This window comes from Erythrolamprus reginae, chromosome 10 (genome assembly GCF_031021105.1).
Source record: "Erythrolamprus reginae isolate rEryReg1 chromosome 10, rEryReg1.hap1, whole genome shotgun sequence".
NCBI lineage: Eukaryota > Metazoa > Chordata > Lepidosauria > Squamata > Dipsadidae > Erythrolamprus > Erythrolamprus reginae.
In genome coordinates this window covers 15432566-15456505 of record NC_091959.1, presented here as the reverse complement: position 1 = coordinate 15456505, position 23940 = coordinate 15432566, and the positions used below count along the sequence as shown (strand labels likewise).

The following is a 23940-nucleotide window of genomic DNA, read 5'->3' as shown; positions in this document are numbered from 1 at the left end:
GTGGACTGGCAGGGGGGGGGGGGAGAGCGGGAACAGGACAGAGACCTTCTGCAACACTCTGCCAGCCAAAAACAGGACGTGGGGAGGCCCTGCGAGGCCCCCACATAGCCTGTTTTCTGCCTCCTACAGCACTCTGCCAGCCAAAGAAAAGGGAGGGCGAAAAAGGGCCAAGGGACCTCTGAGCATCCCAGTTTTGGCCGGCAGCGTTCTGCAGGAGGCCGTGGAGGCTGAAACCCCCTGTGGCCTGTTTTGACCAGCAGAGGCACTGTGGGCCGGTCCTTTGATATTTATAGGCTGGCCCCATGGGCCAGATTTAAGCATCGGATGTGGCCTGCAGGCCTTGAGTTTGATACCCCTGGTATAGATGATATCCCTGCCAACTGAAAACTCACCTAAGAATAAGAAGATGAGATGGAGCTGCAGAAAGATGGAAAACGGGACGGTGACCTTCAGCGGATAATTGAGGGTGAAGCTGAATTTTCCGGTGCTGTTGAAGATAGGAATGGCCTGGATCACAGCTACAGCTAAAGGCAGAAAAGAAAGGTTAAAAGACCTTTTGGGGAAGAGCAAAGAACAATGTTAGAAACTGAGCTACGTTTCGAAGACTGGACAAGGTAGAGTAGATGCTGCCAAGTCAACATAACCTCCAAAGAAAGCTGCCTCAGAGACACTGGAGATGCTGCAACAGTCAAAAATGTGAGGACCAGTTCTAAGTCCCTTTTTTCCAGTTCCGTATAACTTTGAACGGCTGCTTAACGAATGATTTTAAGGCAAGGACTACCTCTGCTTGTATTTTGAGAGAGAGAGAAGAAGTAGAAGAAGAAGAAGAAAAAGAAGAAGACAGGTAGTCCTCGACTTATGATAACAATTGACCCCAAAATTTCTATTGTTAAGCAAAACATTTATGAAGTGAGGTTTGCCACATTTTACGATCTTCCTTGCCACACTTGTTAAGTGAATCACTATAAGCTTGGTGTTAAGTGAATCTGGCTTCCCCATTGACTTTGTCAGAAGGTCGCAAAAGAGGATCACGCGATCCCGGGACACTGCGACCGTCATAAATATGAGTCGGTTGCCCTGATCACGTGACCCTAGGAATGCTGCAAGAATTGTAAGTGTGAAAAGCCGCCATAAGTCACTTTTCCTGGTGCTGTTGCGAATTTGAACAGTCACTAAATGAAGCATTGTAAGTCAAGGACTTTCCCCAGCCTATGTCAAACGTCAGTCAATGGACAAGACCACGGAAGCAAGAACTAAATTCATTAAAATATTTTCATGTTAATCTGCAGCAAAATCTCCAGGACTGTTATTAAGGGCCATTGTAACTTCGAACCGTCACTAAATAAGCCATCGTAAATCAAGTAGATACCTGTAGTCCAAGTATGGTCTCACCAGGGCAATAATATATCCACCCATATTCTCCCAACGTACCTTCCGCCAGCATTCCCAACGGATAGAGAGGCATCCATATGCTGTATCGGAGCCAAGTAAGAATTTTCCATTCTATATCGATGCTGGAAAGCAAATAGTAGGGATACCTAGAAGGAAACCCATAAACATTTGGTCATCTCGGATCACTTACCTGGTTAGTGCAAAGGCTGCAGGAGAAGGAAACGCCCTACATCTCATTGTCCAACACATGGAAAGAGTAGATGTTCCTTAGTACAGAGTCGGCCTTTGCCAGGTCCCGTCAACTAGACAATGTCGCTTAGTGGGACCTAGGAGAAGAGCCTTCTCTGTGGGGGGCCCAGCCCTCTGGAATCCGCTCCCCTCAGAAATTACCACTCCTCCCACTGAAAGAATACTGAAAGAGTAGTAGATGCTTGGAACAAACTTCCAGCAGACGTGGTTGGTAAATCTACAGTAACTGAATTTAAGCATGCCTGGGATAAACATATATCCATCCCTAAGATAAAATACAGGGAATAGAATAAGGACAGACTAGATGGACCAGGAGGTCTTTTTCTGCCATCAGTCTTCGATGTTTCTACGTTTCTAAGTTAAAACTGCACAGAAAGGTTGTGTGCGGGAGGGAGCATGGGGTTGGAGGGATCACAAGAGGGTAGAATGTCTGCCTTTCCACCCCAAATACCTGATGATCTCAACCATGCTCCAGATGTAGAAGATGAAGAAGACGACTGCTTTGCTCTGCATTTCTTCCACGCTTCCAAGAACTACAAACAATATAAAATTCCTCCCAAAGATCTGGAAAGGGTCCAAAAGAGAAGAGACAGAGAAAGATCAGCAATGGGGGAAAGTCGACCTTCTCAAACTCTATCTTCTTTGGTCTAAGGGAGTTTGTCTGATATTCCTACTTAGTAACTTTTTCTTCCTCGGGTGCCAAAAGAGCATGCGTGCACCTATTGCACATGCACAATACCCACCCCAGTAATTCAATGTCTGGGGAAGGCCAAAACAGCTTCCCCCACCCAGTAGAGGTACCACTGTACAGTGATACCTCATCTTACGAACTTAATTGGTTCTGGGACGAGGTTTGTAAGGTGAAAGGTTTGTAAGATGAAACAATGTTTCCCATAGGAATCAATGGAAAAGCGATTAATGTGTGCAAGCCCAAAACTCACCCCTTTTGCCAGCCGAAGCGCCCGTTTTTGCACTGCTGGGATTCCCCTGAGGCTCCCACCTCCGGGCTTCCGTGTTTTTGTGATGCTGCGATTTCGCTGAGGCTCCCCTCGCTGGGAAACCCCACCTCCGGACTTCCGTTGCCAGCGAAGCACCCGTTTTTGCATTCCTTGGATTCTCCTGCAGCATCGCAAAAACACGGAAGTCCAGAGGTGGTGTTTCCCATGGAGGGGAGCCTCAGAGGAATCCCAGCAGCGCAAAAACGGGCGCTTCGCTGGCAACGGAAGTCCAGAGGCAGGGCATCCCAGTGGCGGCGGCTTGGGTTTGTAAGATGAAAATATTTTGGAAGAAGAGGCAAAAAAATCTTAAACCCCGGGTTTGTATCTCGAAAAGTTTGTATGACGAGGCGTTTGTAAGACCAGGTATCACCGTACTTTCTCTTTCGCTATGTACTTGCTGCTTTTTAATCTTTTTGGAATCACATTCTTTCACTCGCTTTTCTCACTTCACTTTTTCCCCATTGACGCCAAGGATCCTCCACTTTCTGAATTTCAGCATTTCTTTTCCTCTGATACGCCTCGCTGTTTTCTCTCTCTCTTCTTCCTCTTCAGCAAGTGGACTGTCACAGCTTCGGATCAGCTATTAATAGGCCAGTTTCTTTTGTGCTTGATCCGAGGGACCCTCTTGCTCTCCCAGGAGATCGGCTTTCCCCCTTGGAGCCATGAAGTCTCCCCTCTCCACTGGTGCTCCCTACGGCAGCTAACCTTGCCCAAAGGCAAGGAGCCCCCATCGGCTTGCTCCACACCACCGGAAGTCTTAATACAGTGGTAGCTCTGCTTAAGAACTTAATTTGTTCCATGATCAGATTCTTAAGTAGAAAAGTTTGTAAATAGAAGGAATTTTTCCCATAGGAATCAATGTAAAAGCAAATAATGCATGCAGACAAGGAAGAAATAAATGCTTGGAATTTGGGTGGGAGGAGGAGGAAGAAGAGGAGGAGGAGGACAATCACTGCCCAGAGCGAAGGGAGCGTTTCTTTTCTCTGGATGCTGGCAGAGGTTTATTCCCTCTCCAAGCACTCAGAGAAAGGAAAACGCTCCGTTCACTCTGGGCTGCCAAAGCCTCCTTAAGTGCCACCAAAAGGCTCCTCTGGCAGCCCAGAAAAGCCCGAGATGGCCGAGATTAAAGAGGGAATGGCAGGAAACAGGCCGGGCCTTCGTGCCACTCTGAAATTTCCTGGGAAATTTTTCCGGGATCGGGTTCTTAAGTAGAAAATGGTTCTCGAGTAGAGGCAAAAAAATCTTGAACATCCGACTCTTATCTAGAAAAGTTCTTAGGTAGAGGCGTTCTTAAGTAGAGGTACCACTGTATTTTAAACTCTTAATTTCCTCTAATGAAGGATCAACGGCAGGAAGCTTTTCGAGAGCTCTCAACTTTTGCACATCATTAGATAGATGCCCAAGATTCACTCAAGGGAATTACTAACAAGTGGAACGATGTAGTATACAATCCTTTGCCATGTTTACTCTAAGACAGTGATGGCAAACCTTTTTATCCATGGGTGCCAAAAGTATGTGCACCAGCGCTATCATGTATGCACAAGTGCCCACGCCCATAATTCAATGCCTGGGGAGGGTGAAAACAGCCTCCCCCTTCCCCTGGAGGCCCTCTGGAGGCCTCAAATGGCCCATTTCCCAACTTCTGGTAGGCCCAGTAGGCCCATTTTTCACCCTCTAGAGCAGTGTTTTTCAACCAGTGTGCCACGGCACACTAGTGTGCCATGAGACATGGTCAGGTGTGCCACGAAGCTCAGAGAGAGAAAGAAAACAGAGAGAGAAAGAGAGAGAGAAAGAAATAGAGAGAGAAAGAAAGCAAGAGAGAAAGAAAGAGAGAGAAAGAGAGAGAAAAAGAAAACAAGAGAGAGAGAAAAGAGAGAGAAAGAAAGAGAAAGAGAGAGAGGGAGGGAAGGTGGGAGAGAGAAAGATATGGAGGGTGGGAGGGAGGGAGGGAGAAAGAGAGCAAAAAAGAGAGGAAGGAAGGAAGAGAGAAAGAAAGAGGGATGGAGACAGAAAAAAAAGAAGGGAGAGAAAGAGGGAGGGAGAGAGAAATAGAGCGAAAGGGAGGAAGAGAGAGAGAGAAAAAATGTCCAAACTTTTTTTAGCCGCCCCCCCCCCCCAATGTGCCCCAGGTTTTTGTAAATGTAAAAAATGTGCCATGGCTCAAAAAAGGTTGAAAATCACTGCTCTAGAGGCTTCCCTCCCCCCAGATACCCTCTGTAAGCCAAAAATGCCCTCCCATAGCCTCCATGTGAGCCAAAAATCAACTGGCTGGGATGCACATGCGTATTGGAGCTGAGCTAGGGCAGTGGCTTATGTGTCCGTAGATATGACTCCATGTGCCACCTATGGCATCCGTGCCATAGGTTCGTTATCACTGCTCTAAGACAAAGTATTAAAGAAATTTCTTGGTTGGTGTCTTGCACTGACGAATTAAATCTTTAGCCAGCCCCGTAAAAATGAGTTTTGATGCTTTCCAAAGTGGTTTGCAAAGGTATTACCTGGATACAAACAGGAGCTAAAGGAGCTTTGACGAGGCCTATCAAGGAATTGATGATCTCCATCAGGGCAAACATCTGGCAGAAGTACATCACGTCCCCACTCATGTGGAATGTATCTGAGAAGGAGTCTGCAAGAACATAAGACAACTACCTGTAATTGCAGTGGGAAGGAAGGAAACCTACGAGATGCAGAAGGAACCAGGAATACATTTCAGAAGGGTTTTTAGGCATCTTGCAAAAGATAACGCTGCTGCAATAATTTCCATGGGTTGTGAACTACAGTAGTACCTCTAGATACAAGCTGGGAGTGAAATTTCTGTTCCAGACCCGAGCTCAAATTCGGGATACGAGCCGAGCTTCCACTAGGTGGTGCAAGAATCTCCTTGCTTCTGGTTATCTCCGTGGGGAAAAACAAAGTCTAAAGCCATTTGTTCCAGATACGAGTTGATTGACATACGAGCTCCGTTCTGGAACGAATTAAACTCGTATCTAGAGGTACTACTGTACCTGTTTCCAATGTTTCGCACAACCTTATCCAGCTAACATGGCCTATATAATATAGAAGATAGAATCACATGGCTGGAAGAGAGACCTTGCAAATCTTCTAGTCCAACCCACTGCTCCAGGCAGGAGACTCGGACCCTCCTAGTCAAAATTAGGCTGGTTGCCTCGTTTATTTCCAGTGATGGAACATCTGCATCTCTGGAAGGCAAGCTGTTCCACTGATTCTTTGTGCTGTTAGAAAATTTCTCCTTCGTTCTGTTTTGCCGGGCTCTCTGGTAGGAGCCTCCCGAAAATTCAAGGGTACAAATTTCAGACACACACACGTTTGAAAATTCAAAACAATGTTCTTTATCCCAAAAGTCAAAATAAACTAAGCACTCTTTTTGTATTGCAAAAAGCACTCCTCCCAAAACAACCAGGTAGTCTGTACAATTAACCTTAAGCAGTCATTAAGTACTTAGCTAGCAGCTGTGAAGAAACTTCACACCCCTTCTTCTTCCAACGAAGTGAGACAGACACACACACACACACACGTTGCTCTGCTTTGTTTTCAAAGGCGTGAAAAATCAACAAGCAAAGACTAGAAACCAGCAACCCAGGATTCCTGACGAACTGCGATCAGATACTCTTTCACAACGGCCAAACCCACACGCTGCTATTTATAGCAGCAGCCCTAATCAGTGTTCCCTCTAATTTTTTGGGGGGGTGGGCGGAAAAGTATAGTGTCTGAGCGGCAGTCCCTTCGGGACTGGGCGGCACAGAAATAATAAATAAATAAACAAACAAACAAACAAACAAATAAAAAACCCACCCTGTTTTGCCTCAGAGAATTTCAAAATAAAATACTGTACTGTGTGTCTATAACAGTGAGCTCATAATAGGGCAACTCTATCAATATCAAAATGCCACTTAAATAGTTGAGCTAGTTTCAAACTAGATTTTGATTTTCTTTCTCTCTTCCTTACTCCCCTTCTTTTTCTTTCTCTTTTCCTTCCTCTCTTTTTTCTATCTGTTTCTCTCTCTTCCTCTCTCTCTCCTTCCCTCTCACTCTTTCCCTCTCGGCTTCTGGGCAGGTTTGGAAAACTCTGAGTTGATGATGATTTTTAAGTGAGCGATTGCTCACTGCTCAGCTTAGAGGGAACTATGGCCCTAATTACTGGAGCCCCACCCAACCACAGGTGGCCTCATTTTCTCTTGTAATAATCCTTTAGTTGTTGTCTCCTATGCATCACTCTACGCATACGTGGATGTGTCATTAATTCTTGTTCAGAATCCAAAGATGATACAGATGATTGATCTCCTCCTGGGCTGTCTGCCAAACTCCCCTCTTCCCTGTCACTCACGCTTCCTTGGTCAGAGGAGGCTTCATCGGCAGATTCCATCGGGAGCAAAACAGGCCTACGGCATGTGGATGTCTCCCCCACATCTACCTGCACATTCCTTGGGGCAGGAGCTGGGCCAGAGCTAACCACAACACGTTCTAGGTTGGATCTCTCTTTAATGACCTTCTGCCCATCACCTTGTCCTGCCCTCAGGTGCTTAGGAGAATAATAATAATAATAATAATAATAATTATTATTATTATTATTATTATTATTTATAGTAATAAATAATAATAATAATAATAATAATTTTAAAAAATAGGTGCATACGCACTGGTTGTGTTGTGTTTGTGTGTTTGTGTTTATTAGATTTGTATGCCGCCCCTCTCCATAGACTCGGAGCGGCTCACAACACAATAAAAACAGTTTATAACAAATCTAATAATTTACAATTTAAGATATTTTAAAAACCCCATTATTAAACAGACATACATACAAGCATACCATACATAAATTGTATAGGCCCAGGGGAGATATTTCAGTTCCCCCATGCCTGAGGACAAAGGTGGGTTTTAAGGAGTTTAGGAAAGGCAAGGAGGGTAGGGGCAGTTCTAATCTCTGGGGGGAGCTGGTTCCAGAGAGTCGGGGCCGCCACAGAGAAGGCTCTTCCCCTGGGGCCCGCCAAACGACATTGTTTAGTCGACGGGACCCGGAGAAGGCCAACTTTGTGGGACCTAATCGGTCGCTGGGATTCGTGCGGCAGGAGGCGGTCTCGGAGATATTCTGGTCCAATGCCATGAAGGGCTTTAAAGGTCATAACCAACACTTTGAATTGTGACCGGAAATTGATCGGCAACCAATGCAGACTGCGGAGTGTTGGAGTAACATGGGCATACCTAGGGAAGCCCATGACTGCTCTCGCAGCTGCATTCTGCACGATCTGAAGTTTCCGAACACTTTTCAAAGGCAGCCCCATGTAGAGAGCGTTACAGTAGTCGCATCACAGGGTGTTGTGTTACATTCTTGGTAGGGGACAGAACAAAACTGCCACTTGCCTTTTCCCAGCATGAAGAGCCGCACGGTCATATTCACAAAGATCCATGAAAATCCCAGGAACTGCACGAGGTTGTACATGAACAAATAGCCTCTCTTCAAGTGTCGGAAAGCTGCAAGAGGTTACAGAACAAGTTAGCAAGGAAGGAAGGGCAGCCGTCTTTGGATGGCCAACTGCCAAGTGGAGCCACTTACGATCTTTGGGGATTCTGTTCTTGATAGTAATTTTGTTTAGCCGTTCTTCTTCCTAGATGTTAGAAAGAGAGAGAGAGAGCATAAAAACTGCTATGTCCCATCCAGAAGGCATCTGGTCCTGAGGTTGATGCATTATTTGTAAATAAACGGCTGGTATTTCATATGTCAAATAGATTGGGAGACACAGCTCACAACTTTCTTACCGCAGGAAAAATGCAATGTAACGCATGATTTCATCTGCCTGCCTTACCAATCCAGCAGAGGGCATGAACCATCCTCTAGGGCAGTGATTTTCAACCTTTTTTGAGCCAGGGCACATTTTTTACATTTACAAAATCCTGGGGCACACCACCAACCAAAATGACACAAAATGACACCCTAAGACACTCTCCTCTCTTTTTCCATCCCTGTCTCCTCCCCCCCTTCTGTGTGTGTGTGTGTGTACACATTCTGGAACCCTTTCCAAAAACAGGTGAGGGCTGGGTTTTTTCTCTCTCTTATTCTTTGGGTGCTTTTTATCATATGCTTTAAATCAAGAGTCACTTCTCTCTCTGTTTTGTTTCTCTCTCTTTCCTCTCATTCTCTGTCTCGATGATTTTCTCATTTCTCTTTTTTTCCTTCCCTTTTTGCTCATTTCTCTCTCTCTCCCTTCCTCTCCTTTTCTCTTTCTCTCTCTTGCTTTCTTTCTCTCTTGCTTTCTTTCTCTCTCTCTCTCTTGCTTTCTTTCTCTCTTGCTTTCTTTCTCTCTCTCTTGCTTTCTTTCTCTTGCTTTCTCTCTCTTTTCTCTCTCTCTCTCTTTCTCTCTCTCTTGCTTACTTTCTCTCTCTCTCTCTCTCTCTCTCAGCAAAAAGTTGCGAGACCAAAACCTGAGCTTCCTTCTTCGCAGCACACCTGACCATGTCTCGCGACACACTAGTATGCCATGGCACACTGGTTGAAAAACACTGCTCTAGGGCAGGGGTCTCCAACCTTGGCCACTTTAAGACTTCTGGACTTCAATTCCCAGGATTTCTCAGCCAGCTAGCTGAGGAATTCTGGGAGTTGAAGTCCACAGGTCTTAAAGTGGTCAAGGTTGGAGACCTCTGCTCTAGATGACTCCTAAAGGTGTTTTTTCAAGACACCACTAGACTTTCTGATTGTATGGGCCTGAAAACCACCCTGTACTTTTGCACCTCCGAGAGGGAAAATAAATCACTTTTGCTCAATTTAAACAAAAAGCTGGCAAGTGGCCCTGGACTGCCGAGGGGCCCGTTTTCTCCAAATACCGAGGATTGAAGTACAAGGTGATAACAAGAGTTGACAATTTTTTTTTCAAGCCCCGAGCTCTGCTGAATGTTGCCCAACAAAAAAAAATAAATACTTAGCCGACACAATCTTGCAAGATTTTGGTGATCTGGCATTATCTCAACTGAGCATTAACATATCAAGAAATTTCAGAATGGTGAAATTTTTTACCAGCGCTTTACACAATGTATTGCACAACATCGGTTAATTTTGAAAGAGTCAGGTTTCTTTCTTTTTTTATTCTACTTTTTAATTTAACACTTGGGTTCTGCGGATGCCAGCTAAAAATTACCTGGGGCAAATTCATAATGTTGTTTGTGATAGTCGCACCAGTTTTCAATTGCAAGACTTAAGAGGCATAATCCACAGTAACTGAATTTAAACATGCCTGGGATAAACATATATCCATCCTAAGATAAAATACAGAAAATAGTATAAGGGCAGACTAGATGGACCATGAGGTCTTTTTCTGCCGTCAGACTTCTATGTTTCTATGTTTCTATAATCCAAAGTGTTTTTTAATACCTGGGAAAATACAGTGGTACCTCTACTTAAGAACTTAATTCATTCCGTGACCAGGTTCTTAAGTAGAAACGTTTATTTATTTATTTATTTATTCATTCATTCACTCACTCACTCACTCACTCACTCACTCACTCACTCACTCACTCACTCATTCATTCATTCATTCATTCATTCGTTCATTCAATTTTTAGGCCACCCTTCTCCTTAGACTCAGGGCGGCTTACAACATATTAGCAATAGCAATTTTTAACACAGCCAACCTATTGCCCCCACAATCCGGGTCCTCATTTTACCCACCTTGGAAGAATGGAAGGCTGAGTCAACCTTGAGCCGGTGATGAGATTTGAACTGCTGACTACAGATCTACAGTCAGCTTCAGTGGCCTGCAGTACAGCACTCTACCTGCTGCGCCACCCCGGCTCTATTAACGTTCTTTAGTAGAAGCCATTTTTCCCATAGGAATCAATGTAAAAGCAAATAATATGTGCAAACCCAATAGGAAAGAAATAAAAGCTCGGAATTTGGGTGGGAGGAAGAAGAAGAGGAGGAGGACAGTCGCTGCTGAAGGAAGAAGGTGAGGTGAGGGGAATCAAAAAAATCCAAAACTTTAAGGCTTTTTTTTTTTAAAAAAGAGAGACTCTGAGGTGGTGAGGAGGAGCACACACTTCTCATATACCCGGCGCGAGGTTGCCTCCCATATACTGCACCAGAGAGAGAAACCCAGGCCGGCAAGAGGGGAACGGCACCGAAAGGCCCCTCTGGCAGCCCAGAAAAGCCCGAGATGGACGGGATTAAAGGGGGAATGGTAGGAAACTGGCCGGGCCTTTGTGCCGTTCTCAAATTTCCTGGGAAATTTTTTCCGGGCTCGGGTTCTTAAGTAGAAAATGGTTCTTAAGAAGAGGCAAAAAATTTTTGAACACCCGGTTCTTATCTAGAAAAGTTCTTAAGTAGAGGCGTTTTTAGGTAGAGGTACCACTGTACCAGATTTGTAACTTTTAATATCGGTGGACTCCGACAACTCCCAGAACTATTTATTAGCGTCATGACTTATGACTGTAATGGATAGGCAACATGACGGTCGTAAGTGGAGGACTCCTGGCAGAATGCTGATGACAACCTGTGAATTACAGCCTCTTGATGGGAAGGTTCGGGCAAATCTGAGAGGTAGGCTCTGGGCTGAAAAATTCTTTGGTTAATGCCCACTGAAGTAGTCCTCTCTTCCCAAATTTTATTTTTCAGTCACTTTCAATCCTTTTAGCTTCACCCAGTCTTTTTTTTTTTTATGGTCTTTAAATTAAGTTCCTTTTGTTTTCTCTATGATTTTTCAACTTGCTAGATAGCTGCTCTTGCTATTTTAAAGAAATTTTCTTTCCTGTTGAATTTCTAACTCCTCTTCTAAGTCTTTAGGTCCGTCAAACACTCATCAGCTTTTACCCCTTCTCTCTCCAGCACACATGTGGCCAACGTCATAGCGGCACGGAATTCCCCACGCTCCACAGGGGAACCCCAAATCCCAGCCACTTGGAGACCTGGTACAAGTTGGTATTGGGTCACAACCTTTCTGGAGGAGAGGGGAAAGAGATAGGAACTGGTAGGTGGACTAGGAGTATGTACAAACCCCCCAGGGAACCTACACCAACCTCTCAGCCAGCAGCTGTGGAAGACGACCTTCTGTCGTCCTAGCTATGGCAGTTTAAGAGATTGTGAGTCTCCGGGAACAGGATTGGAGAAGCCCTCTCTTTCTGACGTGCTTACCAATAGCCATGTCAGGCACCTGCCCTCACCTTGGCCTTCAGCTCCAACTCGGCATCCGATTCGTCCAGCCATCGGTCAAAATCCGGAGTGAGAAACAGTGGCCGCTTCTCCTGCTTGGTCAATCTCTCCCACCAGTGGCTTTGCTTCTTCTTCACCGTGATGTTCAGTTGCCTTTGGGTCACTTTACACACCGGCTAAGGAAGCAGGAAGGACAAGAAAGCAAACCCCGTTTAAGGAAAAGGTGCTTTGGTGAAAATGCACATTAAAAAAAAAAAATACAGTAGTACCTCTAGATACGAGCTGCTCCACATGCGAGTATTTCAAGATACGAGCCACGAGGGGAGAGAAATTTCTGTTCCAGACCTGAGCTCAAATTCGGGATACGAGACGAGCGTCCACTAGGTGGCGCAAGAATCCTTGCTTTTGGTTATCTCGGAGGGGAAAAACAAAGTCTAAAGCCATTTGTTCCAGATACGAGTTGCTCGACATACAAGCTCCCTTCTGGAACCAATTATACTCGTATCTAGGGGTACTACTGTAGTAGTATAAAAATAGCAATAATCAAGAAAATCTTGGACTGTGTGGAGATGAATTGACAATGAAAATCAAAGACAAGGAAGATACAGAATATTATAATGCATGGGTGAAATTTTATGATTGGATAGAAAATGAATATATAGAAGTTAAGTTAAAATGATTGAAGAGGTAGAAAATGGAGAATAAAAGGTGGTAGACCCAGGGGACAAAATTAGATTTTGAGGAGGCAGCATTGATGGATGATCTCTGGCAGGCCCGGGATAGGGGTTTATCCTCTATCCTGGTGCTTCTTGAACTCTCAGTGGCTTTTGATACCTTCGACCATGGTATCCTTCTGCGCCGACTGAAGGGGTTGGGAGTGGGAGGCACCGCTTTACGGTGGTTTTCCCCCTACCTCTCCGGTCGGTCGCAGTCAGTGTTAGTGGGAGGTCAGAGGTCGACCCCTAGATTCCTCCCTTGTGGAGTTCCTCAGGGGTCGGTCCTCTCCCCCCTGCTATTTAATATCTACATGAAACCGCTGGGTGAGATCATCCAAGGACATGCGGTGAGTTGTCATCTCTGATGACACCCAGTTGTACATCTCCACCCCGTGTCCACTTGGTGAAGCAGTGGAAGTGATGTGCCGGTGCCTGGAGGTTGTTAGAGTCTGGATGGGTGCCAACAGGCTCAAACCTAACCCCAACAAGACGGAGTGGCTCATGTCTATGACAGCTGCAATATCCTGGGATCACATGATCCCCTTTTGCAACCTCCTGAGTAGCAAAGTCAATGGGGAAGCCAGATTCACTTAAAAACTGGCAAGCAAGGTCGTAAAATGAGGCAAAACCGCATTAACTGTTTTGCTTTGCAATGGAATTTTGGCTCTTAATTGCAGTTGTAATTTGAGGACCATCGGTATAATTTCCAATGATTTGGGTCCTTCAGTGATTCAAAACAACTTAGGTTTTTTTTTCTGACTGTTGATCCATTTCAACCTGTCTGGAAAGCAAATGCAGAGACAATTGAACCATTGTGTGACTGTACAATTAAATGCAATATTATGCAAAAATAATTAAATGCATTGGAACGCTCTGAAGATTACCACATCTTACAAGATGTGTTTGGGAGCATATCTGATGAAAGTTATAAAACTTTGAGCTCTGAATCTCCCTGAATTAAATGTTCTCTCAACTGATACTAGATTTGGCATTTGGGTGAGATTCTTGTCTATTCTGAATTAATGTATGGTATGTGTTGCAATTTGCTTTCTGGAATGGATGTATGGCTTCTCCTTGGAAAGGTTTTAACCTCAATGGTTATAATCAAGCTTTTAGCGCAGGGGTCGGGAACCTATGGCTCGCGAGCCAGATATGGCTCTTTTGATGGCCGTATCTGGCTCGCAGACAGGGCTCCTAGCACTGAGCTCCCGCTCGCAGCTGTCCCCTGGCTCCTGCTCGATGCCACGGTTTTCGGCGCTGTCCTGCTGGGCCCCAAAGACGGAAGGCAGGAAGAAGGAGAGCTCCATTCTTCTCGCCTTTTTCCCGCCTTCCGTCTTTGGGGCACAGCAGGACAGCGCCGAAAACCGCGGCATCGAGCAGAAGCCGGGGGACAGCTGCGAGCGGGAGCCCCAGGAGGGAAGTACCGGCAGCGCCCCGCCCAGCTGAAGCTTCACTGGCATCGGCGGCAAATGTCCTTTGTGGCCCGGTGGGAGGGGGGGGGTTGCAGCGGCCGCAGGCAGTCGCAGGGAGATGGCGGCGGCGAGAGGGAGCTCCAGCTGGGCTGGGGGTTCGGGGGGGCCATGAACGCCGCCCGGAGCCAATGGCTTCTTTTGGGCTTACTTGAATTCCTGCTGCTGGTAAGCGCGCGCGGGTGGCCGGGTGGGAAGGGCGAGGCGCGAGGGGGAGGCAAGTGGAGAAGCGGAGAGAGAGAGAAGTGGACCAAAAGAAAGAAAAGGGAAAGAGAGGGAGGGAAAGAGAAATGGAGAGGAAGGAAGGAGGGAGGGATGGGAGGGAGGGAGAGAAGGAAGGAAGAGAAAGGAGGATAGAAAGAGAGGGAGAGAGAGAGGAGAGAGAAAGGAAGAGGAGAGATAGAAAGGAAGAGAGAGAAAGAAAGAGGGATAGAAAGAGAGAGAGAGTGAGAGATGCTCAGTTAGCCTTTCTTTGAAGTTGCCTTTCTTTCTTTCTTTCTTTCTTTCTTTCTCTCTTTCTCTTTCTCTCTTGCTCTCTTGCTCTTTCATTCTTTTTTCTTTCTCTTGCTTTCTTTCTTTCTCTTTCTTTCTCTCCTTCCTGCCCTCCTTCCATTTCTTTCATTCCCCCTCTCTATTTTTATTTCTCTTTCATTCTTTCTTTCTCTCTTTCTTGCTTTCTTTCTTGCTCTTTTTCTTTCTCTCTTTTACCTTCCCTTCCTCTTTTTCTTCTTTTCTTTCTCCTTCCTACCTTCTTCCCTCCCTCCCTTCCTTCAGTCCTTCCTCTCTTACTCTCCCCTTTCATAAGTTTCCTTGCTTCCTTCCTCTGTTCCTGTCCCTTCCCCCTTTCTTTCTTTCTTTCCTTCCTTCCTTCCTTCCTTCCTTCCCTCCCTCCATTTCTTGCTTTCCTTCTCCTTCCTCCCTTGTTTCCTCCCTCATTCCCTTCTTTCACTCCTTCTTCTCTTACTCTCCCCTTTCACACCTTTCCTTGCTTTCTTTGCACCCTTCCTCTGTTCCTGTCCCTTCCCTCTTTCCTTCCTTCCTTCCCACCCTCCGTCCATTCATTCACCCATTCCTCTCTTGATCGCCCCTTTTACCATTCCTTCCTTCCTTCCTTCCGATGTGGGCCTGGGCCAGCAGAGTAGTTTGCTTTTGCACCCCGTCTCGAGCTCCCTTGGTGCCAACCCGGCCCTCCCCACTTCAGAGAGAAGGGGGAGAAAGAGAGAGAGAGAAAGAGAAAGAGAGAGATAAAAAGAGAAAGATAGAGGGAGGGAGAGAAAGAGATAGAAAGAGACAAAGAGAGGGGGAGAGAAAGAGAGAGAGAAAGAAAGAGAGAAAGGGAGATACGTACGGCTCTCGCGGAATTATATTTCAAAATATGTGGCGTTTACGGCTCTCTTAGCCAAAAAGGTTCCTGACCCCTGTTTTAGCGCGTAAATTAGAATTACAGTGATCCCTCATTTTTACCAGGGATGCGTTTCAAGACCACCCGTGAAAAACAAATTTTCGTAAAGTAGAGGAAAGACATTTAATTATGTATTTGGATTTTTAAAACCCACCCTTTCCATTAAATAGTCATTCTATAATGTTTTTCAGCTGGAACTACATGTGACATCCTACCAGTTTCTTTAAAGTAGTACTGTAGAAAAATTTTATGGATTTTAATGGATTTAAAAATTTTAATGGGTTTAATGAGATACAAGTAGAGATACAAGAGATGGAAAATATAGTAGAAAATATAAGGAAAATTAAAAATACAAGAATCAGGGAAATGAGAAGGAAAATATTGCATAAGTGGTATTTTACTCCCATTCAACTCGCACACTTTCAGCAGAATGTCAAGGGGAATTGTTGGCATGGGTGTCAAGATAAAGGAGTGTTTACAAACATAGAAACATAGAAGTCTGACGGCAGAAAAAGACCTCATGGTCCATCTAGTCTGCCCTTATACTATTTTCTGTATTTTATCTTAGGATGGATATATGTTTATCCCAGGCATGTTTAAATTCAGTTGCTGTGGATTTATCTACCACGTCTGCTGGAAGTTTGTTCCAAGGATCTACTACTCTTTCAGTAAAATAATATTTTCTCATGTTGCTTTTGATCTTTCCCCCAACTAACTTCAGATTGTGTCCCCTTGTTCTTGTGTTCGCTTTCCTATTAAAAACACTTCCCTCCTGGACCTTATTTAACCCTTTAATATATTTAAATGTTTCGATCATGTCCCCCCTTTTCCTTCTGTCCTCCAGACTATACAGATTGAGTTCATTACGTCTTTCCTGATACATTTTATGCTTAAGACCTTCCACCATTCTTGTAGCCCGTCTTTGGACCCGTTCAATTTTGTCTATATCTTTTTGTAGGCGAGGTCTCCAGAACTGAACACAGTATTCCAAATGTGGTCTCACCAGCATACGTTTATGCATACATTTTGGAATGCCCGATAGTGCAGGAATTTTGGCAAAAAGTGAAAGAGGATATCAATAGAATGCTAAATATACAATGGACAATCACTAAGGAAATGGCAGTACTAGTTAAAAGCAGTGCAATGGGAGAATTTAGAGAAATTAAAAAAGCAGCAATAGAAAGCGCTCAGGCAGTAATAGTTTTGGGTTGGAAGGATGCGACAAAATGGACAATGCGAAATTGGTATAGGCACATGGTGGACTATATTCAATTTGAAATTATGGATTAAAGGATAAATTCGGATAATGAAACTGAGTTGGGACAACTGATGGGGCGGTGGGACAAGGTAAGACGATATATGACGAACAGAATCCAAGACCAAGCTACAAGAAATAAATTGGAATCACTCTATAATATGTCAATAGATATATTGCTCTTGGGTCAAGTGGACTATACAAGAAACACCCCCGATTTGGTGGTGGGGAATGTGTGTGTGTCTGGGTGGTGGGCACATTTCACTATGCACTGTTTTATGTTGTGTGTAATATAAATTTGTTAAAAATTAATTTAAATTTTTTTTAAAAAAAAAATTAATGGATTTAAGCCCCCTGCGAAGTAGCGAGGGATTACTATACTCCAGAACTAAAGCAAGCAGTAAATTGCTACAAAAGACAGTTAAAATTAATCCAAATCTGTTGCAGAGAATTAACAGATGAACAGAGTTGGAAGGGATATTATAGATCATTTAGTCCAACCCCTTGCTCAAGCAAGAGATCTTACAACATTTCTAAAAGATAACAGTCCAAGATTCTTCTCGAAAGCTTCCCGTGATAAAGCTCCCACAATTTCTGGAAGCAACTTCTGTTCCAAGGATTGACTGTTCTCACTGTCAGAAATTATCTCCTTATTTCCAGGTTGAATATCTCTTTTTCTTTCTTTCTTTCTTTCTTTCTTTCTTTCTTTCTTTCTTTCTTTCTTTCTTTATTTAGTTATTTATTTATTTATTAGATTTGTATGCCGCAGCTCTCTGTAGACTCGGGGCGGCTCACAGCAATAATAAACAATATATAACAAATCTAATAATTTTTAAAAACACTAAAAACCGCATTATTAAAAGCAAACATACATACAAGCATACCATACATAACTGTATAGGCCCGGGGGAGATGGTTCAGTTCCCTCATGTCTGACGGCAGAGGTGGGTTTTAAGGAGTTTACGAAAGGCGAGGAGGGTGGGGGCAATTCTAATCTCTGGGGGGAGCTGGTTCCAGAGGGTCGGGGCCGCCACAGAGAAGGCTCTTCCGCTGGGTCCCGCCAAACGGCCTTCTGCCGCACGAATCCCAGCGACCAGTTAGGTCTCACAGAGTTGGCCTTCTCCGGGTCCCATCAACTAAACAATGTTGTTTGGCGGGACCCAGGGGAAGAGCCTTCTCTGTGGCGGCGCCGACCCTTTGGAACCAACTCCCCCCAGATATCAGAGTTACCCCCACCCTCCTTGCCTTTCGTAAGCTCCTTAAAACCCACCTCTGTCGTCAGCCATTGGGGAATTGAGACTTCCCCTTCCCCCTAGGCTCATAAAATGTATGCATGGTATGTCTGTATGTATGACTGGTTTCTTAAATTGGGGTTTTTAAATTAACTTAAATATTAGATTTGTTTATATTATCAAATCTGATAAATAAATAAATAATAATAATAATAAATAAATTTTGTACATTTTATTTATTACAATTGAGTTTGCCTTACGGTTATTTCTAAGTGAGCCAAACATTTGCCTGTATCTCTCAGGATGCTCTAATTTCACTCCAGTTAGAAGAATAGAAATAGAAATGTAGAGGAATAGAGAATGGAATGGAATAGAATATTATCATTATTATTATTATTATTATTATTATTATTATTATTATTATTATTAATTAGATTTGTATGCCGCCCCTCTCCGCAGACTCAGGGCGGCTCACAGCAGTGATAAAACAATACACAGTAATAAATCTAATATTAAAAGTCTAAAACGAATCCCAGCGACCGATTAGGTCCCACAGAGTGGGCCTTCTCCGGGTCCCGTCAACTAAACAATGTCGGTTGGCGGGCCCCAGGGGAAGAGCCTTCTCTGTGGCGGCACCGGCCCTCTGGAACCAACTCCCCCCGGAGATTAGAACTGCCCCTACTCTTCCTGCCTTCCGTAAACTCCTTAAAACCCACCTTTGCCGTCAGGCATGGGGGAACTGAAACATCTTCCCCTGGGCATGTTTAATTTATATATGGTATGCTTGTGTGTGTGTCTGTTAGTATATGGGGTTTTTTTAAATCTTTAAAATTTTAAATTTAGATTATTTATGATTTGTTTCCACGTGTTGTGAGCCGCCCCGAGTCTTCGGAGAGGGGCGGCATACAAATCTAAGTAATAAATAAATAATAATAAATAAAAAAAACAATTTAACATTAAAAGCCTAAAAACCTCATTATATAAAAAGCATACACACAAGCATACCATATATAAAACTACATAGGCAAGGGGAGATGTCTCAGTTCCCCCATGCCTGACGGCAGAGGTGGGTTTTAAGAAGTTTACGAAAGGCAAGGACGGTGGGAGCAATCCTAATCTCTGGGGGGAGCTGGTTTCAGAGGGTTGGGGCCGCCACAGAGAAGGCTCTTCCCCTGGGTCCCGCCAGCTGACATTGTTTAGTCGACGGGACCCAGAGAAGGCCAACTCTGTGGGACCTAACCAGCCGCTGGAATTCGTGCGGCAGAAGGCGGCCCCGGAGATATTCTGGTCCGATGCCATGAAGGGCTTTATAGGTCATAACCAACACTTTGAATTGTGACCGGAAACTGATCGGCAACCAATGCAGACTGCGGAGTGTTGGTGTAACATGGGCATACCTAGGGAAGCCTATGATTGCTCTTGCATCTGCATTCTGCACGATCTGAAGTTTCCGAACAGTCTTCAAAGGTAGCCCCAATAGAATAGAATAGAATAGAATAGAATAGAATAGAATAAAAAAAACAAAAAGAAATTACAGAAAGTGCAAGAAGTGCAAGAAAGAAACAGTTGAAGAAATACAGGAAAGAAAAAAGATACAGAGAAGTGGCTCCTGATATTCTTTACAGCCATAATAAGTACAAAGGTAAATCATACATATATTTTTTTTAAAGTTTCATTCAAAAGCTCCTTAAGAGGTTTCCAGTCATCAAAAGATGTAGATAGTGCCTTTTTTTCCAATAAAAAAGTAAATTTATTCATTGCAGTAAAACCTGCCAACTTCACGCCACATAGTGGGTGGTGTCAAATCTTTCTACCTCTGTAGACATAGTAATCTCACCACATACTCTATGAGTCTCCTGCCCTTATTGCTGACCGCACAATCTTGCCTACAACTTGCAGGGCCTGAGATTTACACAACGGGCGAACTTCATAAGCCACATTCACTGGAATGACCAGAATTTCTAGTCTGGGTGCAAATATGATTGAGCAAATCAGGGGAGACAATTCTTTCTGCAGGGTGGGTTGGATTGTTTCATCTTGCCTTCCAATGCAATTGTGGTTGTTATGTCTCCACCAGACTATTACCCAAAGAACCACAGCTTCTGCACCAATACCTAAATCCGGTTCTGCAGGTACAAGATCCCTGGGAAAACCAGTTGGGCTTTGCAGAGGAGATCTGATATTTGAGAAGGACTCTTATTTATTTTTTATTTATTTGTTTGTTTTGTCCAATACACAATAATACACAATGAAGTTTATAGCGGATATATATGAGTAGAATGTATCAAAGAGAGTATAGAGAGAAATATAGGAGTAAAATATAACTAGAGAGAATAGCAGAAAATATAAGAGATAAAAGAGATATAATAGATAGATGATGGATAGATGATGGATAGAAGAGATAGAAACATAGAAACATAGAAGTCTGACGGCAGAAAAAGACATCATGGTCCATCTAGTCTGCCCTTATACTATTTTCTGTATTTTATCTTAGGATGGATATATGTTTATCCCAGGCATGTTTACATTCAGTTACTGTGGATTTATCTACCACGTCTGCTGGAAGTTTGTTCCAAGGATCTACTACTCTTTCAGTAAAATAATATTTTCTCATGTTGCTTTTGATCTTTCCCCCAACTAACTTCAGATTGTGTCCCCTTGTTCTTGTGTTCACTTTCCTATTAAAAACACTTCCCTCCTGGACTTTATTTAACCCTTTAACATATTTAAATGTTTCAATCATGTCCCCCCTTTTCCTTCTGTCCTCCAGACTATACAGATTGAGTTCATTAAGTCTTTCCTGATACGTTTTATGCTTAAGAAGATATATGAGATATAGGAGAGACTATAGGACAGGGGACAGTAGGCACTCTGGTGCACTTATGTACGCCCCTTACTAACCTCTTAGGAACCTGGTGAGGTCAACCATAGATAGTCTAAGGGTAAAGTGTTGGGGGTTAGGGGATGATACTACGGAGTCCGGTAGTGAGCTCCACGCTTCGACAACTCGATTGCTAAAGTCATATTTTTTACAGTCAAGTTTGGCGCGGTTAATATTAAGCTTGAATCTGATGTGTGCCCTTCTGTTGTTGCAGTTGAAGCTGAAGTAATCATTAACAGGCAGGGCATTGCAGCATATAATCTTTTGGGCAATACTTAGATCGTGTTTGAGGCGTCGTAGTTCCAAGGTTTCAAGATCCAGGTTTCAAGACTCTTGCTGCAACGGTGTTTGTCAAATAAGCAATTTTAAGATGTATGGACTTCAACTCCAAGAATTCCTCAACCATCTATCCTTGGCCACTTTAAGATATGTGGAGTTCAACTCCCAGAATTCCTCGGACAGCAATGCTGGCTGAAGAATTCTTATAGCTGGAAGTCCACAAGTCTTCAAGCGGCCAAGGTTGGTGACCCGTACTATTTCAGAAGACACAGGTTATTTTTTGGGAGCCTCCCAAATACACAGAAATACACTTCTTTTTTTCGAAAAGGCAGGGGCAAAATGTTACCTTCCTACAAGACCATCAGGAACGGTGCTATGAATTACTGAATTTAGTTATTGTTGTGGTTAGCTCTACCCCAGCTCCTGCCCCAAGGAATGTGCAGGTGGATGTGGGGGAAACATCCACGTGCCGCAGGCCTGTTTTGCTCCCGATGGAGTCTGCCGATGAAGCCTCCTCTGACCAAGGAAGCGTGAGTGACAGGGAAGAGGGGAGTTTGGCAGACAGCCCAGAAGGAGATCAATCATCTGTATCATCCCTGAATTAATGACACATCCACACATGCGTAGAGTGATGCATAGGAGACAACAACTGAAGGATTATTACAAGAGAAAATGAGGCCACCTGTGGTTGGGTGGGGCTGCTGTAATTAGTGCTACAGATAAAAGTGCAGCTTGGTGTTTTAGCCTCATGGCAGTTTATCTGATTCATTGTTTCGTCAAGATCGTGGTTTTTGTGCTGTTCAAGATTGTGTGTGGACTCTCTGTAGACTTTAGAATTGGACTCAATTTCCCAGTTATTGGGTGAGCAATTGGATTGCATTTAACCGGTGCCTTGTGTGTACCAAAAAATCCCTTTGACATTTAAAAAGGGAGCTGTTTCTGTTTTTCTGTTTATAAAAACTTTCGGGTTTTCCTTTTATCGTGTGGTGTGTGTCTTCCTGGACTAATTACCCTGTAATTACGGGCGGTTGAAACATGCCAGCAGAACAGTTATTGGTACTCTTTCAATGATTTGCTTGTATTAAACACGAGAATAAATCATAAGAATGATTGATTTTTAAGAAATTCGAGTTTTTAGATTAGTTAATTTAACTTTAATTGGATTTAAAATATTTTTATTGTTTTTTTTATATGTTGCAAGCCGACCCGAGTCTTCAGGAGAGGGGCGGCATAGAAATGAAATGAAATAAATAAATAAGTTTGGTGTTTTTTAACCACAGCAACATTTAAGATGGGTGGACTCCACCTCCCAGAATTGCACGCTGGTGAAGGCATTCTGGGAGTTGAAGTCCACCCATCTTAACCATTGCTGAAGGTTGAGAAACAGTGAGCTGGTTGATATCTTGTATGCTGTCAGATCAAGATCAAAACTCATTCTGGGTTCACTCTCTGCTAATATGTAATGGTCGTCCTATTAATGCTTAACTTGACGAGTTAAAAACCAACCAACTTCATTCACTCAACAGGCCAAGCCTCTTTAGGATTAACACAAGGTGCATTTGTGTAGGTCAGGGGGCAAAAGTCTTGGCTTAGTTTTCTGCTTTCATGGTCCCTAAACTTGGCAACTTTTAAGACTTCTGGACTTCAACTCCCAGAATTCTCCAGCCAGCAATGCCAAGTTGCCCAGTTTGAAGACCTCTGGTTTTCAGGATCTCCAAGAAACCACTGTTAATGTTTGAACTTGGCCTCGTGAATTGACCTGGAGGTATGCATTTATAGGTCCATAGAAAGCAGATGTCTGTCCTGCCTCTCAGAGGCCTTGTGGAGAATAGGCTGAGCCCCTTTTCTCTCTGATAGCCCCTCAGGTAGAATAGAGTAGAGCAGAGCAGAGTACAATAGAATAGAATAGAATAGAATAGAATAGATATAGAATAGAATAGAATATTTATTTATGTATTTATTTATGTATGTATATTTATGTATGTACCCACCTCTGCCGTCAGGCATGGGGGAATTGAGACATCTCCCCCAGGCTTGTATAGTTTTATGTATGGTATGCTTGTGTTGTATGTTTTTGAAAATAATGGTTTTTTAGATATTTTAAAATATTAGATTTGTTCATTGTACACTGTTTTATTGTTGTTGTGAGCCGCCCCGAGTCTGCGGAGAGGGGTGGCATACAAATCTAATTAATAATAATAATAATAATAATAATAATAATAATAATAATAATAATAATAATGTATTTATTTATTTATTTAATTGGATTTGTTTGCCGCCCCTCTCCGAGGACTCGGGGCAGCTCACAGCATATACAAAGAGAAAGTAGTAAAATCAATCCAATTAATATACATAAAGACAATCCTTAAAAATCTAACTTTTAAAACTTCCATTAACATTCATTCCACAAATTGTACTAAAAACATTTGTTGGTCAGGGGGAAGATCTAGAAACTCCAGGCCTGGCGACACAGATGAGTTTTTAAACTCTTTCGGAAGGCAAGGAGGGTGGGGGTAGTGTGAATCTCCGGGGGGGGGGGGGGGGAGCTGATTCCAGAGGGCCGGGGCACCCACAGAGAAGGCTCTTCCCCTAGGTCCCGCCAGCTGGCATTGTTTGGTCGATGGGACCCTAAGGAGACCAACTCTGTGGGACTTCACCGGTCACTGGGATTCGTGAATAGAATGGAAAGCTCTCTTTTGTTCCTGTTTTTGACTGCATTCCAGGACTGTTATCTGGGTGAGAGAAATTTGTCTCTGCTTAAACGTATGCGCTTTTAACACTGCTTCAGATAAACTACTTTTATTTCTTCTGAGCTGGCGTGTGTGTGTTTGACTTTGCACTCCTCTCTCACTGGGTGCTGTTAACGAGAAGCCTGGCATAACAAGCCAAGTCACTGGGGAACCCGGATTCATG

At 43.7% G+C, this 23940-nt stretch overlaps 1 protein-coding gene across 1 annotated transcript in view; it reads right to left on the bottom strand.

Annotated features, from left to right (window-relative positions):
- Window positions 1-23940, bottom strand: part of HACD3 (3-hydroxyacyl-CoA dehydratase 3) — a 37097-nt gene that overhangs the window by 4822 nt on the left and 8335 nt on the right. Inside the window, exons 4-10 of the mRNA XM_070762303.1 lie at window positions 11805-11969; window positions 8212-8263; window positions 8019-8129; window positions 5138-5265; window positions 2093-2205; window positions 1432-1538; window positions 393-524 (exon numbers count right to left, since the gene is read on the bottom strand). Coding sequence (XP_070618404.1) covers window positions 393-524; window positions 1432-1538; window positions 2093-2205; window positions 5138-5265; window positions 8019-8129; window positions 8212-8263; window positions 11805-11969 — 808 coding nt within the window. The remainder of the gene's footprint in view (window positions 1-392; window positions 525-1431; window positions 1539-2092; window positions 2206-5137; window positions 5266-8018; window positions 8130-8211; window positions 8264-11804; window positions 11970-23940) is intronic.